General features: G+C 32.3%; 2 protein-coding genes across 4 annotated transcripts; both read right to left on the bottom strand.

Annotated features, from left to right (window-relative positions):
* Nucleotides 1–5: 5 nt before the first annotated feature.
* On the bottom strand, nucleotides 6–19,907 carry LOC140055222 (5'-nucleotidase domain-containing protein 1-like). The gene is made up of 11 exons (XM_072100494.1): nucleotides 19,747–19,907; nucleotides 19,168–19,259; nucleotides 18,673–18,854; nucleotides 6,933–7,015; nucleotides 6,199–6,283; nucleotides 5,795–5,969; nucleotides 5,434–5,534; nucleotides 1,679–1,791; nucleotides 1,047–1,202; nucleotides 618–798; nucleotides 6–260 (listed from the first exon to the last, which is right to left on the bottom strand). The coding sequence occupies exons 1-11, from the start codon at nucleotides 19,849–19,851 to the stop codon at nucleotides 160–162; spliced, it is 1,374 nt and encodes a 457-aa protein (XP_071956595.1). The 5' UTR covers nucleotides 19,852–19,907; the 3' UTR covers nucleotides 6–159.
* A 796-nt stretch (nucleotides 19,908–20,703) lies between these two features.
* Nucleotides 20,704–26,511, bottom strand: LOC140055231 (small ribosomal subunit protein uS15m-like). Of its 3 annotated transcripts, none has more exons than XM_072100510.1 (6): nucleotides 24,962–25,378; nucleotides 22,185–22,284; nucleotides 22,002–22,050; nucleotides 21,817–21,916; nucleotides 21,560–21,618; nucleotides 20,704–21,383 (listed from the first exon to the last, which is right to left on the bottom strand). In XM_072100510.1, the coding sequence occupies exons 1-6, from the start codon at nucleotides 25,023–25,025 to the stop codon at nucleotides 21,054–21,056; spliced, it is 702 nt and encodes a 233-aa protein (XP_071956611.1). In that variant the 5' UTR covers nucleotides 25,026–25,378; the 3' UTR covers nucleotides 20,704–21,053. The 3 variants fall into 3 exon arrangements, with proteins under 3 accessions (XP_071956611.1, XP_071956612.1, XP_071956609.1); XM_072100511.1 differs by having other exon boundaries at nucleotides 20,705–21,383; nucleotides 24,966–25,376; XM_072100508.1 differs by lacking the exon at nucleotides 24,962–25,378 and adding an exon at nucleotides 26,005–26,511 and having other exon boundaries at nucleotides 20,706–21,383.
* Nucleotides 26,512–28,000: the final 1,489 nt, after the last annotated feature.

Genomic DNA, 28,000 nt, shown 5'->3' with positions numbered 1-28,000 from the left:
AGATACGGAGACTTTTACGTGCAAATTGAAATTAAAATATTGTATACAAGTTTTCCAACCACTAGATTCTAGTCTTGATTTCAATTGCAACATCCAAATGTATGCAAATCCCTAAACCATACAATATGCATTCCAAAATTACTAAACAAATGATGTTCACTAAAGGAATTCTTGTAAAGGTTTTGGTACACTGGGATAGAATCCACCAACATTTGTGTCTGGATGAGAAAATGTGTGAAATCTGTATTCAATTGGTAAATCTGAAACAAACAAAAATAAATGGCTTAACATTAAATAAAATGAAAAAAAAAAACATCAACTACACCAAAACAATGAATACTGCTGGGCCAAAAAGTTGGTTACTGGATAAGAATACAGTACAAAGAGTTACACCAAAGATATTCATTAAAAGTTCATTCTTCTATAATGTATAGAAACAAGTTGTTTACCACCAAGCAGAACTTAAAATGTAAAATTGTGGGATTTTAAAACTACAAGCTTAATATCTTATAGTTTTAGTCGAAACTTTGCACACATACGTATTCATGAATGGTTTAACATAAAGAATTATATATAGATAGTTATTATTGCTATTATAAATCAACTTGGAAACAAACCTGCAATATATTCGAGTTGAGGAATGGCAAACGTGGCGTGAGTCTTGATAAAATAACCCCATAGTGTGTTCATGGCAACAAAACCCTCGTGAATATGTTCTACATTTTCTTGTTTTTTTTCTACAAAAAACGATCCCCATTGCTTTGACACGATCATTTCATGTTCTAGCACATTTTGTGGCTGAAAGAAATGCAATCACAATTTCGAGAGTTTCTATTATTTATGAGTCTGATTTTAGGTGATTACAAATGTCATTTCACTACAATATTTAAGCTTTTCACTACCATATTACAGCATATCATTACCGTATTTGGGCACATCACACCTTTTTTGTCAAACTGGTTTGATAGTGTACAATACTCCACTCATTAAGAAACTTATTAAAACATTAGTCATAATGATGACAAACTATACCAACAGTCACTTACAGACATTTTGCACTTCTTTGAGCTAGGCTCGTCATCATCTTCATATCCCATAATTCCTTCATGTTTCATTTCCTCCAAGATAGCTACTGTCGTCCAGTTTGCATATTGTGATGGTGGAAATATGTCCGACCGTAAACTATCACCAATATACATTACCTGTAAAGAAAGATGTTTAATGAAACAACAACAACAAAGCAAAGTCTATTGATCATACTGTACATTCCAATAATCATTATCTATAGTTTCCTTATTTTTTTAAAAGCATAAAATTACCCAGTAAAATCCCTATTCTTTTGTACATAAATTCTGTGAATAGAGAGGCATTTAAATAGAGTATTGAAAATAAATGGTGTTGCAAAACATTTTATCTGTGTATATAGGTCATTAACCTTGAACTTTACGTTTGTGGTGCAAATATTCCACTTCAGATTTTTATTTTCGTGCTATATCAAAAACTAAATTTAGCCCGTGTAGAATTAAACGTTTGAAACAATAGCAGAACAGTTTTACAGTAAAATATGTAATATTTTATAAACTTATCTTGCAATTGGCCACTTCCTTTTGGATATAATGTAAAATAAGATTTGTAGGACTTTGGAAGAAAGGAAATGCCGTGCCCAATCACAGATTACCTTAGCATTTGTCTTGTCTGTAGATTTATTTATAAACTTCATAAAATAATCTATATTTCCTTGTGAATAACTCTGTCCAACTTTAAGTTCATTTACAATTAAAGATTTGTTTTCTGTAAACAAAAACAAATTAAAACAGTTATCAACCACCTATTATATTATACACTCCACAATGATGCTTTATAAATAATATATAAATGATATTCTGTAAATGTGTTACAATTAAAATTTGAATGAAAATATTACTATTGCACACAAGTAAATGTATTTTTGTAGAGTTAACATTTGGGAAAATATTCTACAGGTTGCCATAAATGACAGAAACAGATCTGGATAAAGGCGTCCATTTATTTATTTATTAAAAAATCATCTTCCCGGTTAAAACTGAATTTCATTTTTTTTTACAATTAACAGCAATGATTCAAAACAATGATTTTAAAAAACAAGAAAACACGAATAAAACAAGGAAGCCCAATCACCAACACCTCATGACATGGTATCATTATTTTCTTTATGACTGCCAAATAATGGATTATAAAACAAGTGGTTCTTAAAAGTTGTTTTAAATGTATTTTCTACTGCAACGCCTACTAAATCTGAATAATACTGTAGGTGTGAAATAAACAATGACTCGACAAGGTTGAATGTACAATTCATTATTATTTTACGCATGAGACATAATTCCTGGAGTTGTTAACAAAGCTAATGGTATTCCAATAAGGAAATAATATAAAAATAAGGAAACTAGGTAAGAATATAAATAAAAATGCAAACAATTATAATATGTAGTAGGTAGGTTAGGAGATAACATAATATTATGGACCGACATTTTACACTGTTATTTGTCATCTCAAGACTTCTTATTGTTAATTCAGTTGAAGATGACCTAGGATTTAGTGCAAGTATAGGCTCTATAAATATGGGTGAGGGTGCAACAGGCCAACTAAAATGCTCAGTATCAAACATGACAGAATATTCAATCTCATGGTATAGAGAAACAAGAAATGGTGACAGAACAATCATTTACAGAGATGGAATGTTGATACTGAACAACTTGGGAAGAGAACAAGAAGCATACAGCAACCATAGTGCACATGATGTTCAAATAAGACAAGTACTTGGACGAGATCTTGGTTATTTACTTAATGGTAATAATTACACATGTGAAGTAAGTCTCAATTCTACAGGTGAGGTAGTACGAATATCATCTGGTGTTATTGTACTTGCTAAATATACTCCATCACTGATTTACCCAATCTGTGAGTCAAGTGACTTTTCAACAGATTCCATTGGTTCAAAGATTACGATGTCCTGCTATTCTGAACCTGGTAATTCAAAAGCTACTGGACTTGGTGAAAGTGTGGAGCTAGAGTGGCTAAAAAATAACAAAAGAATTCAAGATATTGAGCAGGAAGATACTACTACTTTCACTTACTTAAATTACACGTTTACACTAACAGCTGACGATTTAAATAGTACTTTTAAGTGTAATAATGGCATCAGCAGTTGCATTTATAATGAACAGAAAACTACTATCTCAACAATAAATCCACAAGCTCAGCCTACAAATGTACCATCTTCTTTAGACTTAATATTTGTCATTGGTGTAAGCATTGGAGGTGTTGTATTCTTTGCATTATGCATTCTGATTGGTGTTTGTACATGCAAAAGGAGAGACTCAACTACCACCAGTGGTACATCAGCAGGACAGCAGCAAGTACAATTGGATCCCATAGAACCAGTGACAAAGTCAGTTGATCCATCATTAGAGGACTCTGGAACAGTTGACAACTTTATCTATGATGGCTATCATGCTGATGATAAACAAAATCCTCATGGAGGAGGAAATCTGTATAATCATTACACAAGTATAAAACAATAAATCAACAATTTGGTTAACTCAAATCTGAAGTTTTATTAGTGAGTCATTAATGAAATAGTTTGTGTATTTCTGTATTCTATTCAGCTCTTCTTCTGAAATCAGTGAACCTTTAAGTATACAACAATGACCTGTCAAGTCACTCAAATAAGTATAGAAAGGAAACAAGCATAGAAACCCACAGAACAGGGAAATAAACACAAAAGCCAAGTCAACACAACCACATGACAAGGATAGCTTGTACTGTAGCATGACGTTTAACCATGGAGGAACAGTTTAACAAAACATGTTTTACACCGTGCTTTGCCTGCTGCTCTACGGCATACTTAATTCTGCCAGTGGTGTAAGCTTCAAAAGTGTAAGTGATGATACTGGTTATTTATGTGAAGGAAGTAGATCTTCATTTCACCTGTACTGTGATCTTGTACAGTTGGAAAATGATCAGTCAGTTTACTGGTTTCGTAAGAATCAAAATGAGGAGTTGACCGCCATTTATAAAGATGGAGTTCTCTTGAAAGACAGATTACCAACAGAAGAACAATCTGCATACACTTTGGGTACAGACACAAATGAAATCGAAATTTATGCAAACATACAAAGTGGTCGATATCTACATCAAAATAATTACACTTGTATGGTGTTTGATAACAACGAACATTTAATTTTAAGTTCTTCTGGCGTGATACTAAATGTGTTATTCTCTGCGGGTGTGCCAGAATGCCATCAGGAGCCTGTACAACCCTCACTAGGCATTGTAGTCAACCTCACATGCATTAGCATCAGTAGTAACCCTCCAATTCAATTTCAGTGGACAAGGAATAATAAAACATTAACTAATATTATTGGGAGTGACACTAACAGTACGTTACTACTCAGTTATAGCTTTATATTACAAGAGGATCATTTTGGTGATTATTTTTGTGAATCACAGTGGACAAATTGTGATGGTGGTTTGGATATAAAAATGTGCAGTATAGCCCTACATAAATATGAAGAACAATCTGATATTATTAATATATTGTTTATTGCTTGTATAATTCTTGGTAGCTTATTCGTTATCTTCATATCAGCTGTGGTTTTATGTTTTTCCAAACGTTTCCTTATACCACCACATGCATCAAGGAATCAACCTATCACACATGAGGAAAATTTGTCCAGTGACGAAAATTCAACGATCAGATATCAACATGACACGGAATACTGTAATGTTCAGAATATTCAGAATGAAGAGAACCTAAAGCAAAGTAAAATTACAGTTGACAAAACACAAACACAGTTACAAACACAATCCGCACAGTTACAAACACAAACACAGTTACAAACACAATCACAGTTACAAACACAAACACAGTTACAAACGCAATCCGCACAGTTACAAACACAATCCGCACAGTTACAAACACAAACACAGTTACAAACACAATCCGCACAGACCTACTCTCCATAAATACATTGTGGACACAAACAAAACACAGTTAAAGTTAAAAGAGTATTAATTTTTCATGTATAATTTCTAATATAATATTCTCCATAAATTGTTTTTAACAGCTAATGAATGTCTACTTTGATTTGACAATTAACATCATGTGATCCTCAAATATTTTAGATTTTGCCAAGTTGATATTTAACAATTTTTCAATCCATTTTTACACAGCGCCCCCAATAGTATCAACTTTACATGAAACAAATAAACTTTTTTTTATTTGGAGTATAGGGAAATACAACAAAATAAAATTATAAGATTTTGAAAATTTGCTTCTATCCAATTGTTACTGAATTCTTTGTAGTTATAAATGTTTTAGTGGTAAATTTATTAAGAGAATTTTTTATCTAGAATGCTACTTTTGTGTCTGGCTAAAATCAATTGTAAACTTACTAATATCCAGAAAAGGCCGCTTAGTTGGGTCTGGTTCGGTAAAGAATCCAGGTTTCCTTGCTAAAAATAAACAGACATCAAAATAACTTTGCCAATCCTTTCTGAAAAAAAAAAAATATTATAAATATGTTGTCATTTTTATTGCTAAGAGTAATACATTATTACGGTAGTATAAGTTTTGTATCATATATTACTGTTACTTTTTTTTATAATATATTTTTTTTATGTAACAAGGGCCCCAAAAAAGACCAGACTGTTTGCGTCAACCTGGTAAAATATTGTGAATAAATAAATAATTGTATTTATGTTACCCAGGTATAATAATTATTGAGAATTAAATTTCAATGTTTAAATTACTTACCCTAGAGTATGCTCAAGCAATGAAATGCCATAGTCATCATTTGAACTTGTCATTAAAAAAACAAATTTTCCACTTTGTTTAAGTCGTCGTAAAAAGCTCTTGACGCTGTCACTACATGGATATATCAACTGCAAAGGGTCCTCTTTGTATTTTGGAAAGTAACCTCCTGAATTCTCTAAACATAAATTATTATAAAATATAAGTTTCAAATATGACAGGTGATTACATGATACAGTATATTACGTTTTGGTAAAACAAGTGTTTTTAGAAGTAAACTTACATTTCTAAAAGTATTATTTAGTTGGTTTTTTTTTTTATAGATTTAATGCACAGGGACTAAAGACTGGTTTAATGTACAAAGATTGTATAACCACTAATTCTAAGAATGATAAAAATAAACAAACCAGCATAAGCTTGATATCTGTAAACCCTTAGAAATGAAGCTGAGATTTCTTTTAAGAAGTTATATTCATAAAGCCGCTTTCCAGCCTAAAATCATTAAAATATAAGAACATTAGAATAAATAAGTTGATTGTTTTCATTGATCATTTATTTACTGTAAATAAAATGTCTACTATTGCATACAGTGTTGTTTTATTACACATTTGATAATGTATATTCAAAATAAAGGACAAAAAGTGAAAGAGAAAAGAAGAAATGGCTTATGATAGACAATAAAAAAAATATTGATATGATACAGTTGTATGGTGATCATTAAAATAGCTGGCTTAGAAGTACTGTATACAGTTTGTATTCATAACAGACAGCTATATTGATATATATGAAACAAGCAATAATAAGCAATAAAGAATAATCAGCCAGCAATAATACGAGCAATTAACTACTGCAAACAGACTGCAAGTACTGAAAGGTAAATGACAAAAACACAATTTACACACACTTCATTGCTGTTTTATACTGCCTTCGGCAACAGCAGTGTAATCAACTTATGATCAATATGGTGGATTGTTAATTGATGGTTACCTTACTATGGCTTATTATAATCATTAAAACATGTATAGCCAACAATAAAATATTCATTTTGTTGGGAAAAATAGAATAAAATAAAAGATATTGATACTGGGAAGATACATTGGTAAAAAACAACACTAAAACAAATCACCATAAAAATTCAAACCTTTTTATCAGCAGCATCAACCATTCGAGCAAATACCAGCGATCCAGGCATGTCAAAATAGTTTTCAAAGAATCGTACAGAGGCTAGGAAAAAAAATATTGAGAAAAAGGAAATGTATTTGGTAGAAATAATAAAATATTGAAAAAAAACTAGTACACGTTAGTATTGGGAAACTTGTGACGTACACAAATATATTTGACACACTGAGCATCGATTACACGATGGAGATTAATATTGAAACGCAGTAAAACTATCAGAAATAGATCCAAAATATTGAATGACATTTGGAAGTAGGTTTATAGGAAAATGTGACCATGTATTCTCTAATGTAATATAGAATCATTCATGTGTGTATACATTTCAGTGTGATACAAAATTGAAAACTGCTCAAGTGTGAATATGTTGCAAGATTAGAAATACAGGCTTTACAATTATCATATATCACTATATATTATCATATAAATACAATTATCATATATCACTATATAAGATAAACAATTATATTATCTCTTATATTACTTAAATTAAAATAAGAATTACTTTTTAAAAAAAACTGAGAATTAACATTGTAATAAAGCTCTGTCGACTACACTATCAAACTTTATGTGCCAAAAAAATGTGATATGCCCATATCACACTCTTTGTCAAACTATTTTGATAGTGTAGACAGAGCTTTACACTAAAAATGACTTGTTAATGGGGTAGTTTGGGGCCATCACATTTGTAGTACCCATTTCTTTATCTTGATTAACATGTGAATAAGCTAGTTTGCGTTTTGAAGTTACCACCAGTACAAATCATCTCGCTTTAGATTTGTAAACAAATAATGAAATAAAAACATCTGAAGACCTACATGATGGCAGTGTAAAAAATGCTAACCTCCAAAAAGTGAAAAGTATCAATATTATAAATAAAAACAAAAACATTTAAAAAAAAGGAAATATCAATTAAACTTTTCACTATTCATGTACATATATACACATAGAAAGCTGTCAGAGTAGTGGGAAACCAAATATATCAACATTACATTTAAATCAGGAATCTTGAAAAACAATCATGTTTCCCACAATAGAGCTCCGGCGTCAGCATGTATAAAATGCTGAATTTACAGTGTTTGTACATGCGACACACATGGTTGTGAAAATGTCGTGTTTGGTTGAACACAGTTACACTGATAAATGAACGCTATCATAATGCATAGAAAACGAATGCAAATTAGCCAAGAGGCAGATGGGGATTTGATAATTACTTTATGCAGATTTATTGAGAAAGGACTTTGAGGAAAACACCAACTTAATTTTGTAACTCTTCAGGGAATTTGAATTCATCAATATTATAGTAGTGAAATTCACCGACGATGATGATCATGGCTTCATTTCCAAAACTAACGTTAACCAGACCACATTAAGTTTGAAAAAGAACAAACATTAAACATTTCAGGAATATTTTTGATTTAAGAGCAACATAGAAAATCATCTCACATGCAGGAGAATTTGTCTGTAACCCGAGCAAGAAATGAAATGTTATTTGTTATATAAAAGAAGATTGTCATACTTTCAAGCCTAAACAAATTCGACTTGGAAATAGAACATACATCTTGTGAGGAATTTTTTTGTCATTTCTATTTTACGATAAACATAATTTAATGATTATCGCACTAGATAGATGATGACACCAAGAATGCTCATCCAATAATCAATGGATATGACAAAAGTTGACGTATGCTAGAGGACACAACGAAGACACAACAACAAATGATCAAACTTGTTATCTTAAATGAAAATCTATTGTGAAACGGACACGAATGTAATGAGGTCATCCATCTTAACTGCTTGGTCGGTTAATGGTTAAAAATGTCTTCGGGGAATTTAAGTGTCCGCATTTATAGGCAAGAAAGAAGCTAGTGTGATGAGTTTTCAAATAGAAAATTAATTTGGCTGTCAGCAGTTTCGTTGAAATGTACGTTGTTGACTTTTAGTCTCGGTGAATTTTAAAGGCAAATCAATCAGAATGTCAATTTTTACAAGAATGTTTTCAGGAGTGCAATAAGTTGTTTACAAATTGAATACTACAAATCAAGTATGGGGTGGCATGATGTAAGAGCAAGATTTACTTTGATTTTAATCTGTATATCAGCATTACTACCAGTGATAGAATGTGTGGTAAAAATGACAACAATACATTCTGCAGCCCAGACACACATGATATCCACAGAAGGTGTACAAACCTCAACGATATCACTACTACCAATACCTCACTCGCAAAAACAAAATGATGTGAAGACTACAGGTATTTCAAAGATGAATTCAACAAAAAATTCAAATACTTCATCAATTAACCAAGGACAAATAAATGCTACAATATTGAATGAACAAAAACTGGAAATTCTTGTTTTGAAAAAAATGCCTTGTATCAAAACGGCATCGGATTCAGACTTTTGTTATTATGCCATCGAGCCAAAGGGAAGTACATGGAAATTTAAATGTGAAAATGAAGTAAATCTTGAGAATTGTGATCCAAATATTTTGGTGGAGGACATCGAAGAAAAACAATTAATGCAAAATAGTTCAATGTGCAATCCAATGACGATGGACAACTGCAGCAGTTTATCAACAGAGAATTGCTCAACTGTAATTGATTATTTAAAAATTGTAATAGTTGATGAACAACAAACAATTTGTGACGATTGTGATTTATGGTTTATCAAATCATTATTAGCAGAATCCATCACTTTTGGCTTTCTTGGAATTTTATTTGTGAATAATTTCATCTGGGTATGGTGCTGGACAAAGCGAAATCGACAAGAAAAACTACTTATTCAACCAAAATCTTATAAACAAGAGGATTTTGAGATAATTTATGCATGGAAAAATTCCCATGATGCATCACTTAGACCGATACCAAAGGTAAAACGTCCAAGACGTATACGAGAAGTTCCATTGTATGAGAATATTAGCATTCATGAAATTGTAAGCACTGTCTAACAGATTTAAGAACTAATGTGATTATTTAAGCATGGTTAGGTTTTTATTCTGTAGTGATACTGATAGCCTTATTAACAATGTGTCATCTTAAAGTAAATTATATAAACATATAAAATTCAATATGTAAAAAGGTGCTAAACTTTATTTAATCAGAATTAAGCTGAAATAACTACAGTATGCTATTATAAAATATGCTAAAAATTAAAAATAGAAATTTAATGTAGTATTTTCGATGTTTGCACCAAATATTTTTGGTATAAAAAACATCAACAAATCTGATATTAAGCAATTCTATGGTATTTATAAGTTATATCCTGTTTGTAAAAATTAATGTAAACTGAATATTTGCAATGAGAAATCTTATTACATCAAGAATGTCACTTATCGTATAGGAAATATTTTATGATGTTTCTGCATGCCAGTATCATGTGATCTCAAATATAAAATTTAACCAAATATCAAATATTTATGATTTACAATTTGGTAATTATCATCACTGTGAAGAAATACACAGATTACTGTTTTGTACAATATAACTTTTACACCTCCAAGTGACAAAAGAATTAGCTGGTAGTGTACAAAATTACCATCAAACATTTTAATGTTTATCACCCTAACTACTATACTATCATTTCCAAGAGCTATTGTACAGAGTTATTAACCCTAACCCCTAACCCTAACCCTATAGTATCATTTCCAAGAGCTATTGTACAGAGTTATTATTGTTTATCACCCTAACTACTATACTATCATTTCCAAGAGCTATTGTACAGAGTTATTATTGTTTCAGTAAATAGAAAATGACATTTTAAGAAATTGATTGATCATCAAAAATAGCCTGATTTAAATCTAGAACATGCAGTTTGATATCTGTTATTAAAATTGAAAGAGATAATACTAACGACAGAAACTGATTCATTTACTGTGCCATGCCAGAGGCTGTTTTTATACAGCAAATCGATGCATCAAAAGTTAGTATATAGTTTATGTCAATAAGTTAATTCACCATCATTAAATGTAGATCATCGAATTGCTATTGGGAATAAATATGGGCTAAAGTCGGTTTCAAATCAAGTATACGTCATTATGTATTCAACTGCAAAAACAAAAAGTCACATTTGGAACAGACAAGTTTTTTTTTATATTATTATTATCATAAAATCTAATCACAAGAAAATATTGGTTGGTCTCTTGACCAGAAAAGGTTGATTACGGCCAGAAAATATTGGTTGTCTCTTGACCAGAAAAGGTTGATTACGGCCAGAAAATATTGGTTGGTCTCTTGACCAGAAAAGGTTGATTACGGCCAGAAAATATTGGTTGTCTCTTGACCAGAAAAGGTTGATTACGGCCAGAAAATATTGGTTGTCTCTTGACCAGAAAAGGTTATTACGGCCAGAAAATATTGGTTGTCTCTTGACCAGAAAAGGTTGATTACGGCCAGAAAATATTGGTTGCCAAAAAATTGAACATTTAAGGGGTGCAGGATGTATTTAAATTACGTTAAGTGCGTTTTGAATACTTAATGATGCGAGAATAAATTAATAAAGAAGTACACAAGACATCTGATAGTTTATCAGCTTAGACCTGAGATAATAATGAACGAAAGCACGAACTTTTTAACATTTAATTAAATCATGACTCTTCTATTATTAAACACTAGGCTAATTGTATTTCAATTACACAATACAAGCTTCAATGGACTCATATCTGTTGTTGTATTCAACTATACATTATTCATTTCAAACCATCACGACTCTTTTATTATTAAAATTCAACACTACATAGAATACCACATCCATCTTAGTATAAACAATTCTACTGTTATATTATCAACTATACATTATTCATTTCAAACCTTCATGACTCTTTTATTATTAAAATCATCATTGTAGACTTCTGAACATTATAATTAAGTGTTTCTATCAAGAAAGCCAATTTTGACTGGAATCAATACTCATTGTCAAATAACTGAATAAATGTGTATGAAAGAATGAATGATCTACTAATGAGTAAAGCAGTATACATCAAATAAAATGCCTAACTAATATGGTATCAACATAGGCTACTTTAAAATTCCTAACTAATATGGTATCAACATAGGCTACTTTAAAATGCCTAACTAATATGGTATCAACATAGGCTACTTTATGCCTAACTAATATGGTATCAACATAGGCTACTTTAAAATGCCTAACTAATATGGTATCAACATAGGCTACTTTAAAATGCCTAACTAATATGGTATCAACATAGGCTACTTTATGCCTAACTAATATGGTATCAACATAGGCTACTTTAAAATGCCTAACTAATATGGTATCAACATAGGCTACTTTAAAATGCCTAACTAATATGGTATCAACATAGGCTACTTTAAAATGCCTAACTAATATGGTATCAACATAGGCTACTTTATGCCTGGAAAGAATCTGTTACATCTGGGCATAATATGGTATCAACATAGGCTACTTTATGCCTGCAAAGAATCTGTTACATCTGGGCATAATATGGTATCAACATAGGCTACTTTATGCCTGGAAAGAATCTGTTACATCTGGGCATAATATGGTATCAACATAGGCTACTTTATGCCTGGAAAGAATCTGTTACATCTGGGCATAATATGGTATCAACATAGGCTACTTTATGCCTGGAAAGAATCTGTTACATCTGGGCAAAATAAAATGCGTAACTAATATGGTATCAACATAGGCTACTTTAAAATGCGTAACTAATATGGTATCAACATAGGCTACTTTATGCCTAACTAATATGGTATCAACATAGGCTACTTTATGCCTAACTAATAGGGTGTCACGAAACCTAAGAGCACGAAAGCTAAGACCCCCTAAGACCTAAGATCACGAAAGCTAAGACCCAAGACCTAAGATTACAAATTCTAAGATATACTACAGCTTAAAAACAATACTTGTTTATCCATACATAATTTTAAACACAGTACGGTTTCATTTATTACCATAAATATAATTAAATACTACCGCAAAACATAGATAAACTAACATTATTTCCGCCCGTTGAGTAAATGTATATTTTTTTTTACAACAAACAAACTTGACGGGTTGTTTGTTGGTATATATTTACTCCATTGTGTTGGTTCAGAGGATGTTTTTCTTACGCACCTGCCTTTCTTGTATTTTGACTCCAAATTTGTTGACGAACTTTATCCTGAATACCACACTTTAAAATTAGGATTTATAAGTACTTTCAGACGGAGAAACACATAAAAAACAAATAAATAAATCCTTTAAATTGATGATTTTACAGACATGTTTCTTTGTATACTGTAACTCCTCGAGCCTCCCCCATGCTCAATGTTTTTGTTTCTATGGAGCGCCAAAAGAGCAACAATAATAGTACAAGTATAAAAACAGAAAGAAAACGAAACAAATCATGATTTTTAAATTAAAATTTATTTGCCAGTATTTATTTCTTCGTACTTGCATGATTATATTATTATCATTACAATTTTAATTTTACATTGTTCCATCCACACTGTAGACGGACTCCACAGAGTTTTCAGCCCTCTATATAATTTTTGCTCTTTTGACGTTCCATAGAAACAAAAACATTGAACATGGTGGAAGGCCTACTGCTACTGTACTGTAGGCTAGTCATGCGAAATTCGCAAACAGTTTGTGTGCGAGAAAAACGTCTGTAAATCATCAATTTAAAAATGTATTTGTTACTTTTTATGTGATTCTTTTTTATGAAAGTGCCAATTCTAAGGTGTGGTATTCAGAATAAATGTTGGGAGTTAAAATACAAGGCAGGTGCGAAAGAAAAATATTTGTAATCTTAGGTCTTGGGTCTTAGCTTTCGTGATCTTAGGTCTTAGGGGGTCTTAGCTTTCGTGGTCTTAGGTTTCGTGACACCCCTAACTAATATGGTATCAACATAGGCTACTTTAAAATGCCTAACTAATATGGTATCAACATAGGCTACTTTATGCCTGGAAAGAATCTGTTACATCTGGGCAAAATAAAAATCAGAATCAAACATTCAGTTTGTCCTAGATTTAAAGTTCAGAACATTATCATCTATTTCTATTTGGAATGTAGTTTCAAATTATTATTTCTTATTTTAATTATCTTTTCATCTGTTTTCTTTCCAAGCTTAATATTCTAGAATTATGTTGTGTTTTAATATTGAGGCTATGTTGACTATGACTGTTTATAAGGCTATGTTGACTATACTATGACTGTTTATGAGGCATTGCTATACTAAAACTGAATATAAACTGAATATGTTGTGAAGTTGTATCTGAATACATATTAGGCATTTTTAATGGTTATTTTATTGACATTTTGATAAAATTAATGTTTGTTCAATAATGTTAACTACAAAAACATTAATGAATACACTAGCAACGTCATTTATAGTTCTTGTAGCAAATGCCATTTGATTCTTGTGCTTTATCCCTCAAAGGAATAAAGCTCAGATTTCTACATTATTGTGAATTGACATTACAGTTGATAATAATTATACAAAGATGCAATAACATGTCTTGTAGTCTTGGATAAAACTGTGTTTGAAATACAAGACGAAGCAGTAAACCTCAACGCAATTTATATTCCACAAAAAAGGTGTGACAGTTACATAATAATGTGATACACTCACTCATTGTAATATTCATACCTACTTTATTATTTTATATTATTCAGAGTGTAAACAAAAATGTTCAAGTAAAAATAAATACATATCCCTTACACTCATGGTATTTAAATATAAGTTAATAGTATGAAACTAATCAGATTATCATAATTCAAACATTATACAAGTCTCCAAGTAAATCAATACCCTGCTGTGTAGGATACACAAATGTTAGGATTCTTAAACATGAACAACAGGAACTTGTTATGATGGAATAGAGTCAATGCCCCGGAATCAAGGTGCTGCACCCATTCTTAGTCGAATCCCAGGTACCCTTATCCCAGGTCCAAATGTTAGGATTCTTAAACATGAACAACAGGAACTTGTTATGATGGAATAGAGTCAATGTCCGGGAATCAAGGTGCTGCACCCATTCTCAGTATAATCCCAGGTCCTCTTATGTAAAGCTAAAATCGAACACAAGGCTTTGGTAAATCCATGTTATTAGTAAATGCAAATTAATAAATCCATCTCATCTACTACTTTTTGCCAAATTTCACGCCCGTTACCTTGGAATTGCATGGTATTTTATTATAAGAAATGTCATGCTCTCTCTATTATGCCGACATCAATGCCCACTTAACAAATGTATCTAGTATAATTTTAATGTCATGCTCTCTCTATTATGCCGACATCAATGCCCACTTAACAAATGTATCTAGTATAATTTTTGTGAATACTAAAGGCTATTTTATAGTTTATTTCTCTACATACAATTTTACTATTAAAACTGAAAATGTCTACGTAATATGATGGTCCATGGTAATATGATGGTTCATCGTAATATGATGGTCCATGGTAATATGATGGTTCATGGTAATATTATGATGTACTTTCAATATTATGCAACATTTGTTTATTTCAAAGGATACATTTTTTGAAAGCCTTTTTAAAAATAATTTTTTTTTATAATAGTTATTCTACAGTAAAAACATTTGAATACATCATTACCAGACAAATACTATTATAATTGCTATTTAGAATAAAGTAAACCATTGACTTTAAATACGAGAGAGGATAATATCGAATATTAGAATGTTGAGTGTAACGGCATGTGACGGAGTAATGACTTTGGGTTCTTCAGGCAAATGAAGCAATTTAAATTGCTGCTCTCAAAAGAATAATTAAATATTTCATTTCCATCTTTAAGTCTAAACTACTTGATTCTAATCCATGGATTTAATAACAAAATATTGATATAATATATATTATTTCCAATTACAAAGTCCAAGGAAATTTTACTTTTCTAATATATAAAAATCAATGAAGTAAGACTGTAGTTACCATATATTGTGTTTAATTATCAACAACTCCTTAGAGCTTGGATCATTATTCATATGTATACATTTAGGTAATCAACACACTAATCAATGTTCTATTTATATCTTTTCCTTTCTAATTCATTGCTTGCTTGTAGTAGAGGTATTAGAGCTCTCTGTAGCATTAACTTCTTTCAATTCTTGCAATTGATGACAGAAATTAAACTTCTAATTTAAAATAATTATGTATAATAAAATGAAGCTAATAAAATTTATATTTTGTTTTGTCAAATGTACTGTATCAAATATATTTGCAAAATTTAGTTCTAGGGGGCAGTATAGCATTTACTCTGGCTAGAATTTTGTCTTTTTAGATTTTCTGAATTTGTCATGTACAGTAACTTTGTCATGTAACTTTGTCATGTACAGTAACTTTGTCATGTAACTTTGTCATGTAACTTTGTCATGTTTTCCGAACCTTTTTATCATAGCATAGAATACAAACAAAAACCCCTAATCACCTGATGATCTGCAGTTTGCCTAAAAAATAGGAGAAATAGGCCTAAAGCAAATAGGCCTACAGCAAATAGGCCTACAGCAAATAGGCCTACAGCAAAGCAAAAAGAAAGAAAATACATTTATCAATTGCCAGGGATTTTAGCCATACCATTCATAGGAGAAATAGGCCTACAGCAAAGCAAAAAGAAAGAAAATACATTTATCAATTGCCAGGGATTTTAGCCATACCATTCATAGGAGAAATAGGCCTACATCAAAGCAAAAAGAAAGAAAATACATTTATCAATTGCCAGGGATTTTAGCCATACCATTCATAGGAGAAATAGGCCTACAGCAAAGCAAAAAGAAAGAAAATACATTTATCAAATGCCAGGGAGATTAGCCATACCATTCAATTTAAATTCAATTCAATTCAAAGAACATTTATTCACGTCCAAAAGACAAAAGTAACAAAAACAAAATGGCAAGTGATAAAACAAGAAAATGGACGAAGGCAAATCCCAAAAAGATTACAATCTTGTGACGGGATTGCCTTTACATATTTAAATTAAGAGAAGAAAAAAAATAAATAAATAAAGAAAATAAATTAATTAAACAATAAAGAAATACAAAATATATATAAAACCAGTAGATAAAAGTTGGAATAAAAAATAAAAAAGAACAGAAAAAAGTACAGCTGCATGGCATATAGCGAATATGATGACAAATGAATAATAAAGATAGCAAGTCACGGAACATGGAAACAACGACCATATCAAACAGATCGATCAGTAATGAGACAAAAGGTAATTTTTAATGTTATTCTTGAATGAATAGCGGTTAGCAGCACAGGAAATTGAGGGGGGTAAATTGTTAAACAATAGAGGTCCAGAATATCTAATGCTATGTTGAAAATAATTGGTGTTATGGTTAGGGATATATATGTTATTTCTTGTTCTAGTGTAATATTTATGAACGGTATTATTAGGAGCGAAAAGGTCGTTAAGATGGCAAGGGAGAAGTGAGTGAGTGGCCAAAAAAACAAAGACACCTTGCTGGGATAGGTTAATGTCCGAGAGTTTGAGAAGATTGAGTTTGGAGAATAAGTGGGAGGAATGTGACAGTGGATGAGCGCCAGATATAGTCCTGATAGCTTTTTTTTGTAGGATAGAGAGTTTAATGATGTTTGAAGGGTAAGTGTTGGCCCAGACAATGTTACCATAGCTCAAATAAGGAAGGATGAGTGTGCAATAAAGGGTCCTGAGAATATTAGTTGGGAGGAAGGAAGAAAGCCTAGAAATGATCCCAAGGTTCTTAGACACTTTGTTCTCAATTTCTTGGATATGGGGTTTCCATGAGAGAGAGTTGTCGATAATGCCAAGAAATTTATTATACTTTACAGAGGGGATTTCTTGATTATCAATAACGACTTTAAGTGGGGACACATCAATACCTCTAGTCAACTGCGGGGTTCCGAATAGGATGTAACTACATTTATTATGATTGAGGGAGAGTTTGTTGGCAATAAAGTACTGGGACAAGGGGATAACATTGGTATTAAAGGTGTCAAAAAGAGTTTGGATGTTTTTGTTGGCATGAAAAACTGTAGTGTCATCAGCATATAGAAAAAATTTTAGCAGGTTTGAGGTTCGGTGGATATCATTAAGGATATCATTCATAGGAGAAATAGGCCTACATCAAAGCAAAAAGAAAGAAATTACATTTATCAATTGCCAGGGATTTTAGCCATACCATTCATAGGAGAAATAGGCCTACAGCAAAGCAAAAAGAAAGAAAATACATTTATCATTTGCCAGGGATTTTAGCCATACCATTCATAGGAGAAATAGGCCTACAGCAAAGCAAAAAGAAAGAAAATACATTTATCAATTGCCAGGGATTTTAGCCATACCATTCATAGGAGAAATAGGCCTACATCAAAGCAAAAAGAAAGAAAATACATTTATCAATTGCCAGGGATTTTAGCCATACCATTCATTGGAGAAATAGGCCTACAGCAAAGCAAAAAGAAAGAAATACATTTATCAATTGCCAGGGATTTTAGCCATACCATTCTATTCTGTTCCTATTTCCCCTTTTTATCCTTTGTATGTATGGATGAGGGCCCAAGAAGGATAAAATAAAATGTATATAAAATATTTTGGTTATGTAAGTAGCAATGGTATTTACAATGTCATCTTATTCAAGGTCATATCTAGAGGTTAAAAACAGACGAGGCAAAGATGCTTTAAATATAATTATTTATGCTGGCTGAGGCCCTGCTATTTTCAAGAGATCTGGCACCAAGAATGTATTTGTACTTACAATTTTGTGTCAATGTTTCTTTAAGATCTTTGAAATGTTTCCAGTGGCGCTCTTTACCGTACAATTCTTCAATTTCCTCGTCACTCAGAGGACTAGTACCGTGACTGGCACGTAAAATGTAGCCATTTTCTGAGAACTTAAAAAAGTTTCCTTTTTCAACATCCAAAACAAGACCCTTTGTTCTACAGAAAACAAGATTCAAGAAAAAAAATTTGAACTTGAACAATTTTTCTTCTTTTGTTTATTTCACCTTTAATTTATTTTATGCACTATACGACCCCCGGGAGAGGTGCGTCATTTGTCCGATGTGCGTGAATACCAGGACGCACCTGTGCGTCAAAAATATGACTTACCTTTAGGTGACCATTCCTGCGTCAATAATTATTTGTAAATGACGCACCTCTCCTGGGGGTTGTATAGTGGGTCATACAATTGACAAAGTGCATTATGTTATGCCTGGGTGCCAATGATCTGTTGTGAAGAAGAAGTACATACACAAAATCTTTATGTTCTTCTAGAGGACGAGCAATATCTTCATCATAGCCAAGATCTTCAACAAGGTGTTTCACTAAACATTTGTAAAGAAACTGAAATGAAACGTTATTTATGACATTGGGGTAGTAGAGGGGGAAGAGGGTAAAAAAATGTGAGCATGGATGGATGAATTATAGGACAAAATTGTTAAAAAAAAATGTATCGGACTGATCTCTTTTCTGCGAGAACTCCTTTCGCAACTAAAGTAAGTAAGGCCTAGGCCTAGTCCTACCACCATTAAGAATGAAGTCTTTATCTGTTGTCAAGATGGGCCTATACCTAGTAGCTAAGATAGTTTCAATCCGCGAAAAAAAAACTTCACATGATTTCTGGCTATTGGCACACCATACCTGTCGGCCGAAATGAACATGACATATTTTGTCCATTGTGGCGTTTCATGAATTTGGGCGTTCCATAACCGAGGCGACGAACTGCACTGTTCACCACCCAGAGCCAGCACATGTTGTGTAGGCCTAAAGCCTAGAGCTAGTGTTTTTAGTAATACGCCTATTTTGATAATAAATAAATGCTACAACATACTGGAAAAAGTATGTCTAACTTGTATTTGCAAAGAGTATGATCAAGATCAAAGCCTATAGCATCAAAATCACTCAGGCTACAGGAAGATTCGCTTAAAATGCTCATGATTTAGTCTTCACGTCAACGTGAACCGCACACGTCTCGTCGGGGAGCGGCAACAAAATAATAAAAAGTCAATTCGTTCTCCAATGAAATATGGAACGCAATAAGTGCAACAAATCAAATCATACAATGCTATTATTCCTATACTTTCATGTTTTATAGATATAATTCATCCCATCATCAAAGTTTCAATAATTAGATCATTAATTCATCAAAGGCTTTTATAAATTTTAATTTTCATATATAGGCCTAGTTAAATAGGTAGATCTTGTTTCTTTGATGAGACAATAGAAGTGTCTTCATTCAATTGGGAATTTTCCTTGTTGAGTAGTTCTGTGTTGCACATTTAAGTGGATTATGATGCTTGGCTGCCAATCCAAGGGTCCTGGGTTCAAGTCCTGTCATATGTCAGGATTTTTTCTAATGACAATTTACAACTCCACTCCCAAAGACTTGTAATAAGACTTTGTTTATGTAGAGCATTGTGTGTATATGTTTGTCTTGTGAACAGGATTGCCACCTTTAAGAAGGAAAGTGATTGAATTTGCTTATGGTTATCCTTGGCAATTTGCCTAAATATATAAAAAAAAAATATTTAAAAAAATAAAAAAATTCAACAAATAAAGTTTACATTATTTAATGCTTACTGTCCATTTGAAAAGAAAAAGTATTGCAAATATTTTCTATGGAGAACAAAATTAAATATGCCATTTGAATATTCCAATATATTGAGCATCACAGTATTTATTAATCTAATTTATTTAATTTTTAATTAATTTTTATTTATTTAATTTATATCTTGAGAATTTTCAATAAATAGGTGAGTGTGTATATATACATTAGTAATGTACTAAGGTACACCGTGCAAGTCTTTAAAAAGGCAGACAAACAAAAATATACATGGTGTACCATAAGCCTTAGTACACCGTGCAAGTCTTTAAAAAGGCAGACAAACAAAAATATACATGGTGTACCATAAGCCTTAGTAATATACATGGTGTACCATAAGCCTTAGTAATATACATGGTGTACCATAAGCCTTAGTAATATACATGGTGTACCATAAGCCTTACACCTACTGTAAGTCTATAGAAAAAAACAACAAACTCATTTACAGTATTTATAGATGTTTTTTATTGGATTTTTGCTGTTAAAAATTGTACTGTGATACAGAATTTGACTTGTTACAATAAATCTGTAAAGTGTTATTTATTATCGAAATGTTTTTCTTCCTCTGTCAATTCTTTTCCAAGTTCTTTTTTCAGTCGTACAATTTCAATCATATTTTCCTCATTTCGTTTCCTTTCAAATTCTTGTTTTGCTGCAATTCTATCCCAATGTGCCTTGTCCTTGATCGCCTCCTGTTCAATTTGACGCTTTGATTTACGTTTGTTATACTTCGGTATCGGTACCCATTTTATACCAAGTTCTTCTTCAATTTTCTCAAAGTGGCCATAGTTTCGGCCCCGCAGACGCTTCAAGTACTTTCGCCTTCTATCAATATTGATTAGCATCTTCCGTTTATTTGCTTTATCCTTAAAAATAAAATATTGAGCATGTTTGTAAAATTTTTAGAATTTTGTTTGGGGTCTGATAGCACATTTGGGCTGGGACAACTTGGGAACAACTACAAAATCCTTGAAAACAGATGGATAATAACAATAATACCAGCAGTAATGTTTACTGTTCCCTGTACTGTTCACTGTATTACCTTTGGATTTTTAATAACATGTTTCCCGCAGTTCCTTACAGCCATTGTCAATCGTGCAACTACAAAAAAAATGCACAATAAAAGTATTAAAAAATTAAAAAGAAAAAGAAAAAATGGCAGCCTTAAAATATCATGGAAAATATATAACAAAAGGATAGCCGAGATTCAATGGAGTAACCTTTACTGTCATTTCATTACACAGAATTTATTATAAACTACAGAAACCAGATGATTTTTCACAAATATATTTAACTTACTTCTTAGTGGGAGTACATTTTTACTAGCAGTGGATTCTAATCCTATTTTTTCTTTCAGTTCTTGCATTAGCTTGTAAGATTTGTACTGTTTTATCTCTGCCTAAAAGCAAATAATTAACAATTAAAAAGTCACACAGTAGATATTTTTGTTATATCAATGAGTGAATTCTAAATGGTTTACTTACATTGCTTGCAAATTCTAAGCTGAACATTTTCTTAACATTGTCATCAGCACTGCAGATTTAAAAAATGTACAAAATATGAGATCATGAATCATTACTGTGCTGTAAACATAAAAAATACTTGGAATAGACATTTCAAATAGTTGAGACTGATTATGTTTTTAGTTACATAAAATAACTACTTGCGTTTTTAATTCTTCAACCTCATCCAAATGGAGCTTGGGCAATGATGGGTCTAGGCCGTAAAATCTGTCAAGGCTGTGAACAACTGGTTCCAAGTCTCGTGCTAAAAATGTAAATAAAGTTGAATAAAAGTTTAGAGCAATACTTCAATAAAGTTAGAAGGAAAGATTGAGTCAATTAAATGGAATTTATTTAATCTTAAAATTGTATTTTGTTTCTTGTAGTTTCTATTAAGTATTATTATTTTTTTTTTTTATATGTTAAATATTAGTTTGTAATGCCTTTTATTTTATAATTATGATTTATTATTATTATATATTTAAAGCCCGGCGCACACTAGAGCTTCCGGCTGAGCCAACTGGCATGAGTAACACTTGGCTCACAGTGTGTTTGGCACGCGTGCCATTTTCCTCAAGTGTGCGCCGAATGTGAGCAGATAGCTCATTAAAAAATTCCACTGTGCATGACATGTTCTGATTTATTATGATATTTCAGCGCGTGCTGTATAGCGTAGTAAGTAATTATCCAATCAGAAAATCGCGTACTGAAGGCGTTTTGTGTGCGTCCGATAGAACGCGATCACAATTTGCGGCAAATTTGTTATTGAGCCAAGTGTTACTCGTGCCAGTTGGCTCAGCCGAAAGCTCTAGTGTGCGCCGGGCTTAAATTAAATGTGGTTGGCCTGAACAATCTTAAATATACTGCGCCTCTGACTGAACCAAGCTACTACTGCAGAAGATGGAATTTCATTCTATAGATGAGTTAGTAGAGGCCGTAGAATCCTATTTTAATATTATTATTAATTGTGCCTAGGTGCTGTAAGAAAATGTGCAAAATAATAATTCAACTAGATTTAAACTCGTCACTATGACGAGTTCGGGTTATCCGCGCAAACGCAACATGCACATACAAACTATATGAACTTCGACAATTATTATGCCATCCGATGACATGAATTAAGTACAGTATGTTTAAAGTGCTGAATTGTACCTATTTTGTAGCATACAGCATATTACAGTATTTACAGAATACACTGTATGTTATATACAGTGTAGCATAGACGAAATTACGAGACCCATCTTTTAAATCCAATTATTAACACGATGACATCATCAAATTGACATATAAAGATAACAATTTTAGAAGATAATTATCTAAATAATTACATTAATACAAGTTTGAAGAATTGAATTGAAATATGACTTTTTGAATTCAACTGGCCATATGATGACGTCACAACATCTGATTGGCAAAATATTCACATGAATTCGTATCTAAATTCGAATAGCTTCCAGAAAATGTTTTAATCATGATTATCACTTTTTATTCTGACGAGCTATAACAGATTGAAATTTACTGTAAAGATGAAAATAGGTGAACCACATTATTTACATTTTTAGACATGATGACGTCATAAAAATTAAAATATTTTTAACTCATGCGAAAGCTAGTTGATTTTACCTAGACAGTATTAAAATATCTGAGGAAATTGAATACGTATAAGCGTGATGCGCTCTATTTAATGTGATAAGCAATAACGAAACAGTAAAAAATCCTATATTTTACATTCGTGTGGCCATACGATGACGTCATAACATCCGAGGGGTAAAAATTCTGCATGAAATCATATCTACAACATATCTGCTTACATATAAAATAAAAAAAATTGGGGGTCATGGATGATTCTGAGGAGCTATAACAGATTAAAAATAGGCATAATTTTGACAATATTTTGTCACTTTTGCAACTAAAACGCGCGCAAATGGTCTAAATCAACGTGTTCGTATAACGACATTTTAATTTGAAATGATGTCAATCTTTTTTAAAATGACTAGGAAAGGCTACAAGATCATAATTCAAGAGAAAAACACATGATTTTCATGCTCCGTGCGCACCTTACGCGTAAAATTTTTCGCGCCCATGGGAATTTTTGACATGCTCAAAATGTCATGATCAGCGTAGAAAATTGATTATAAATTAATTTTGCGCATTTTGAAATTTTAAATGCGCGTGCGCGCGTAACTTTTTGTGAAACATGCCATTTTTAATCCATAGAAAGTTTGCCCTTGATATGACTTAAATTTTCACAAAGTGTCAATACAAAATGACTTTTGGTTTATAATCTATGATCAATCATTGAAATTCATAAAATCGCGCGTAACTTACGCTGCGCGACTCTAACGTCATATAACAAAATTTCTTGCACATCTACAGGTCACTCTTATGACAAAGTTATACAATCTTATGTTGACAAGAATTATGCACTTGTCAATTGTATGACCCACTATACGACCCCCGGGAGAGGTGCGTCATGGGTGCGTCATTTACAAATAATTACTGACACAGGGGTGCGTCAAAAAACCTAGATGGTACGTCACATCAATGAACAAGGTGTGTCAATGTCCGTCACTTTACCACCCACCATATCATAAACAACATGGTCACAGTGCGTCAAAATGGGTCCGTCATGGTCACCTAAAGGTAAGTTACGAAAAATGTATATCCCGCTCTAGCATGCATCCCGCTCGATCCATACAAAATAGCGCGACCGATTTCAAACGCGACCGATTTCATCAAAGGTACAGCTCTAGCGGCGCGCCATACAAAAATACCGGAAGTTGATTTTATCGCGACCGATTTCAAACGCGCCCGATTTCATCTGACACCATATTTAGGGGGTGTCACGAAAGCTCAGACCACGAAAGCTCAGACCCCCTAAGACCTAAGATCACGAAAGCTAAGACCCAACACCTAAGATTACAAATATTTATCTTTCGCACCTGCCTTGTATTTTAACTCCCAACATTTATTCTGAATACCACACCTTAGAATTGGCACTTTCATGAAAAAGAATCACATAAAAAGTAACAAATACATTTTTAAATTGATGATTTTACAGACGTTTTTCTCGCACACAAAATGACTAGCCTACAGTACAGTAGGCCTACCCCATGGGCCATGTTCAATGTTTTTGTTTCTATGGAACGTCAAAAGAGCAAAAATTATATAGAGGGCTGAAAACTCTGTGGAGTCCATCTACAGTGTGGATGGAACAATGTAAAATTAAAATTGTAATGATAATAGTATAATCATGCAAGTACGAAGAAATAAATACTGGCAAATAAATTTTAATTTAAAAATCATGATAAGTTTTTTTGTTTCGTTTTCTTTCTGTTTTTATACTTGTACTATTATTGTTGCTCTTTTGGCGCTCCATAGAAACAAAAACATTGAGCATGGGGAGCTCGAGGAGTTACATTGTCATTACAGTATATACAAAGAAACACATCTGTAAAATCATCAATTTAAAGGATTTATTTATTTGTTATTATGTGTTTCTCCTTCTGAAAGTACTTATAATATAAGTCCTAATTTTAAAGTGTGGTGTTCAGGATAAAGTTAGTCAACAAATTTGGAGTCAAAATACAAGAAAGGCAGGTGCGTAAGAAAAACATCCTCTGAAGCAACACAATGGAGTAAATATATACCAACAAACTACCCGTCAAGTTTGTTTGTTGTAAAGAAAAAATATACATTTACTCAACGGGCGAAAATAATGTGAGTTTATCTATGTTTTGCGGTAGTATTACTATTAAATTATATTTATGGTAATAAATGAAACCTACTGTGTTTAAAATTATGTATGGATAAACAAGTATTGTTTTTAAGCTGTAGTATATCTTAGTATTTGTAATCTTAGGTGTTGGGTCTTAGCTTTCGTGATCTTAGTTAGGTCTTAGGGGGTCTGAGCTTTCGTGGTCTGAGCTTTCGTGACACCCCATCCATATTTAGGAGGGCTTGATTAGATTGAAACTTGACTTACTTGGTTTTTTCTTCCGTGGTTTAATCTTACTTGTGTAACATCTATGTTGTGTAATTATTGGATAAGCTGGTGCATTATTTAATTGTACACATAAAGGTGATAGTAAGCCGATTGGGCCTAGGCCTAGGCCCAGGGACCTGGAGATGACAACAGAGCTCCGGCTCCTTTGATGTGCTCTTCTTACTACTGCTGCGCGAGTTGAGATTTCGGAACACGCCGGCCCACCACAATGAACCAAAGGTTTACTAATATTTACAGACCTTAAAAATAAGCGAGGTAACCCACAAAAAATCATTTTTAGTTTATTCTAAAAATGGTCTATAAACGTACAAAATATGAATACAGGGATATACTTAATCCAGGTATTTTTTTTTAGATGGAATAGAAAACCACCGTTGCCATCATTTTTTCGCCCTCTATAATTATCTAATAACACTATCTTTGCTAATAATATGATTTCGATTAAGTCAAGTCGGCCATGCCACAAGTCAAGTCGGCCTCAAGTCAACTCGGCCTCAAGTCAACTCGGCCTCAAGTCAACTCGGCCTCACGTCAACTCGGCCCCGTTAAAGTATGGATCGCAAAAAGTGCAAATGAAGGGGATTGATAAAATAATATTTCTTTACAATTTATGAATAATTCTGACTTTTAATGAATATTAATATTTAGATAATAATATATTTAGCAAAAAAAAATAGGAATGATTTCAGCAACTTTCCTTTATTTACGTTTAATAAAATTTCAAATTGCACAATTGAAACAATTCGTAGCTGCGCCTCCCTACGCCTTTGGCAGCTTTTAATTTTCGATATCCGTGTTTTCACTGACGACCGGGGGATTCCCCTTTTTTACAAAAGCAAATTATGGACAAAAACATCATTTTTTCTATGGCCAACTTCGATTTACTAAAATGCGGTACCTGCAGGTGTTTTTGTAACACGTGACGCGGGTACTTCTATATCGGCAATGAGTTCATTTTTTTATATATTATTTAATTATATTATATTTTTTATTTCTTCATTTTTTTTAAAGCGTAGATATATAAGAATCATTTATAATTATCATGAAACTATTGAAATATAATTTAAATAATTTTTATAAAGAAGATGTTAGTTATGTTATTATACTGTAATTTTTTATCCTAAATTATATAATGTATATATTCTAGTATTTTTGTTTTTAGTAATGTGTTTTGTTGTGGGTCCCTACGAGACAAGTTTTTAACTTCTAGAAGGGATCCATGATAATAATGACTACCAATTACTGCTTTATCTATGTTCACTTTAATTTAATCTTTTTTCTATTTTGTATATATTCATTCATTATTATCTAAATAAATATTATCTGAATCTGAATCATAATAATATTAAGCACTTTTTGCGTTCCATACTTTATTGTGGCCGAGTTGACGTGAGGCCGGGCCGACTTGACGTGGGGCCGAGACGGATTGGGGCCGACTTTATTATATTCGACTGGTCGATAGTGAAAAGATGTAGGCCTATCACTCGCACCATGGATTAAAGAATAGAAGGATATGCATCGACGGTGACATCAAACGATTTTACAACGCGCTTGCCTATACTAAAGCACTGCTGCCAATCAAACAAACACGTTCATTGAACTCCGTGTCTCTAACCGCGGCCCTCTGTAAAACGCTGCGAATCAACTGTTACATTTTTTGAGACCAAAACGTAACCATGTAGAAATCGTATGCGCAGTCTGAATGTTCTATTGACATGTCTGCGTCGATGATTAATTGATAACAAACATATATTGCTGAATAATTCTGTTTTAGTTTCATCACAATCGGACTACGAAAAGTTCACTTTCTTACGACTGGTAATTTTAGGTAGTTGGTAATATTAATAAAATATGCCATTTTTATATTTGAATTATCATTATTTGCCTGCCATCTTCTGTCATTAAAAATTGCGTTAATCTATAGAATATTAAATTATGCATTTGACCATGTATGTTGTTAGCGTGGCCGGTGTTC

Source organism: Antedon mediterranea, chromosome 7, assembly GCF_964355755.1.
Source record: "Antedon mediterranea chromosome 7, ecAntMedi1.1, whole genome shotgun sequence".
NCBI classification, from domain to species: domain Eukaryota; kingdom Metazoa; phylum Echinodermata; class Crinoidea; order Comatulida; family Antedonidae; genus Antedon; species Antedon mediterranea.
This window is presented reverse-complemented; position numbering and strand designations above follow the sequence as displayed.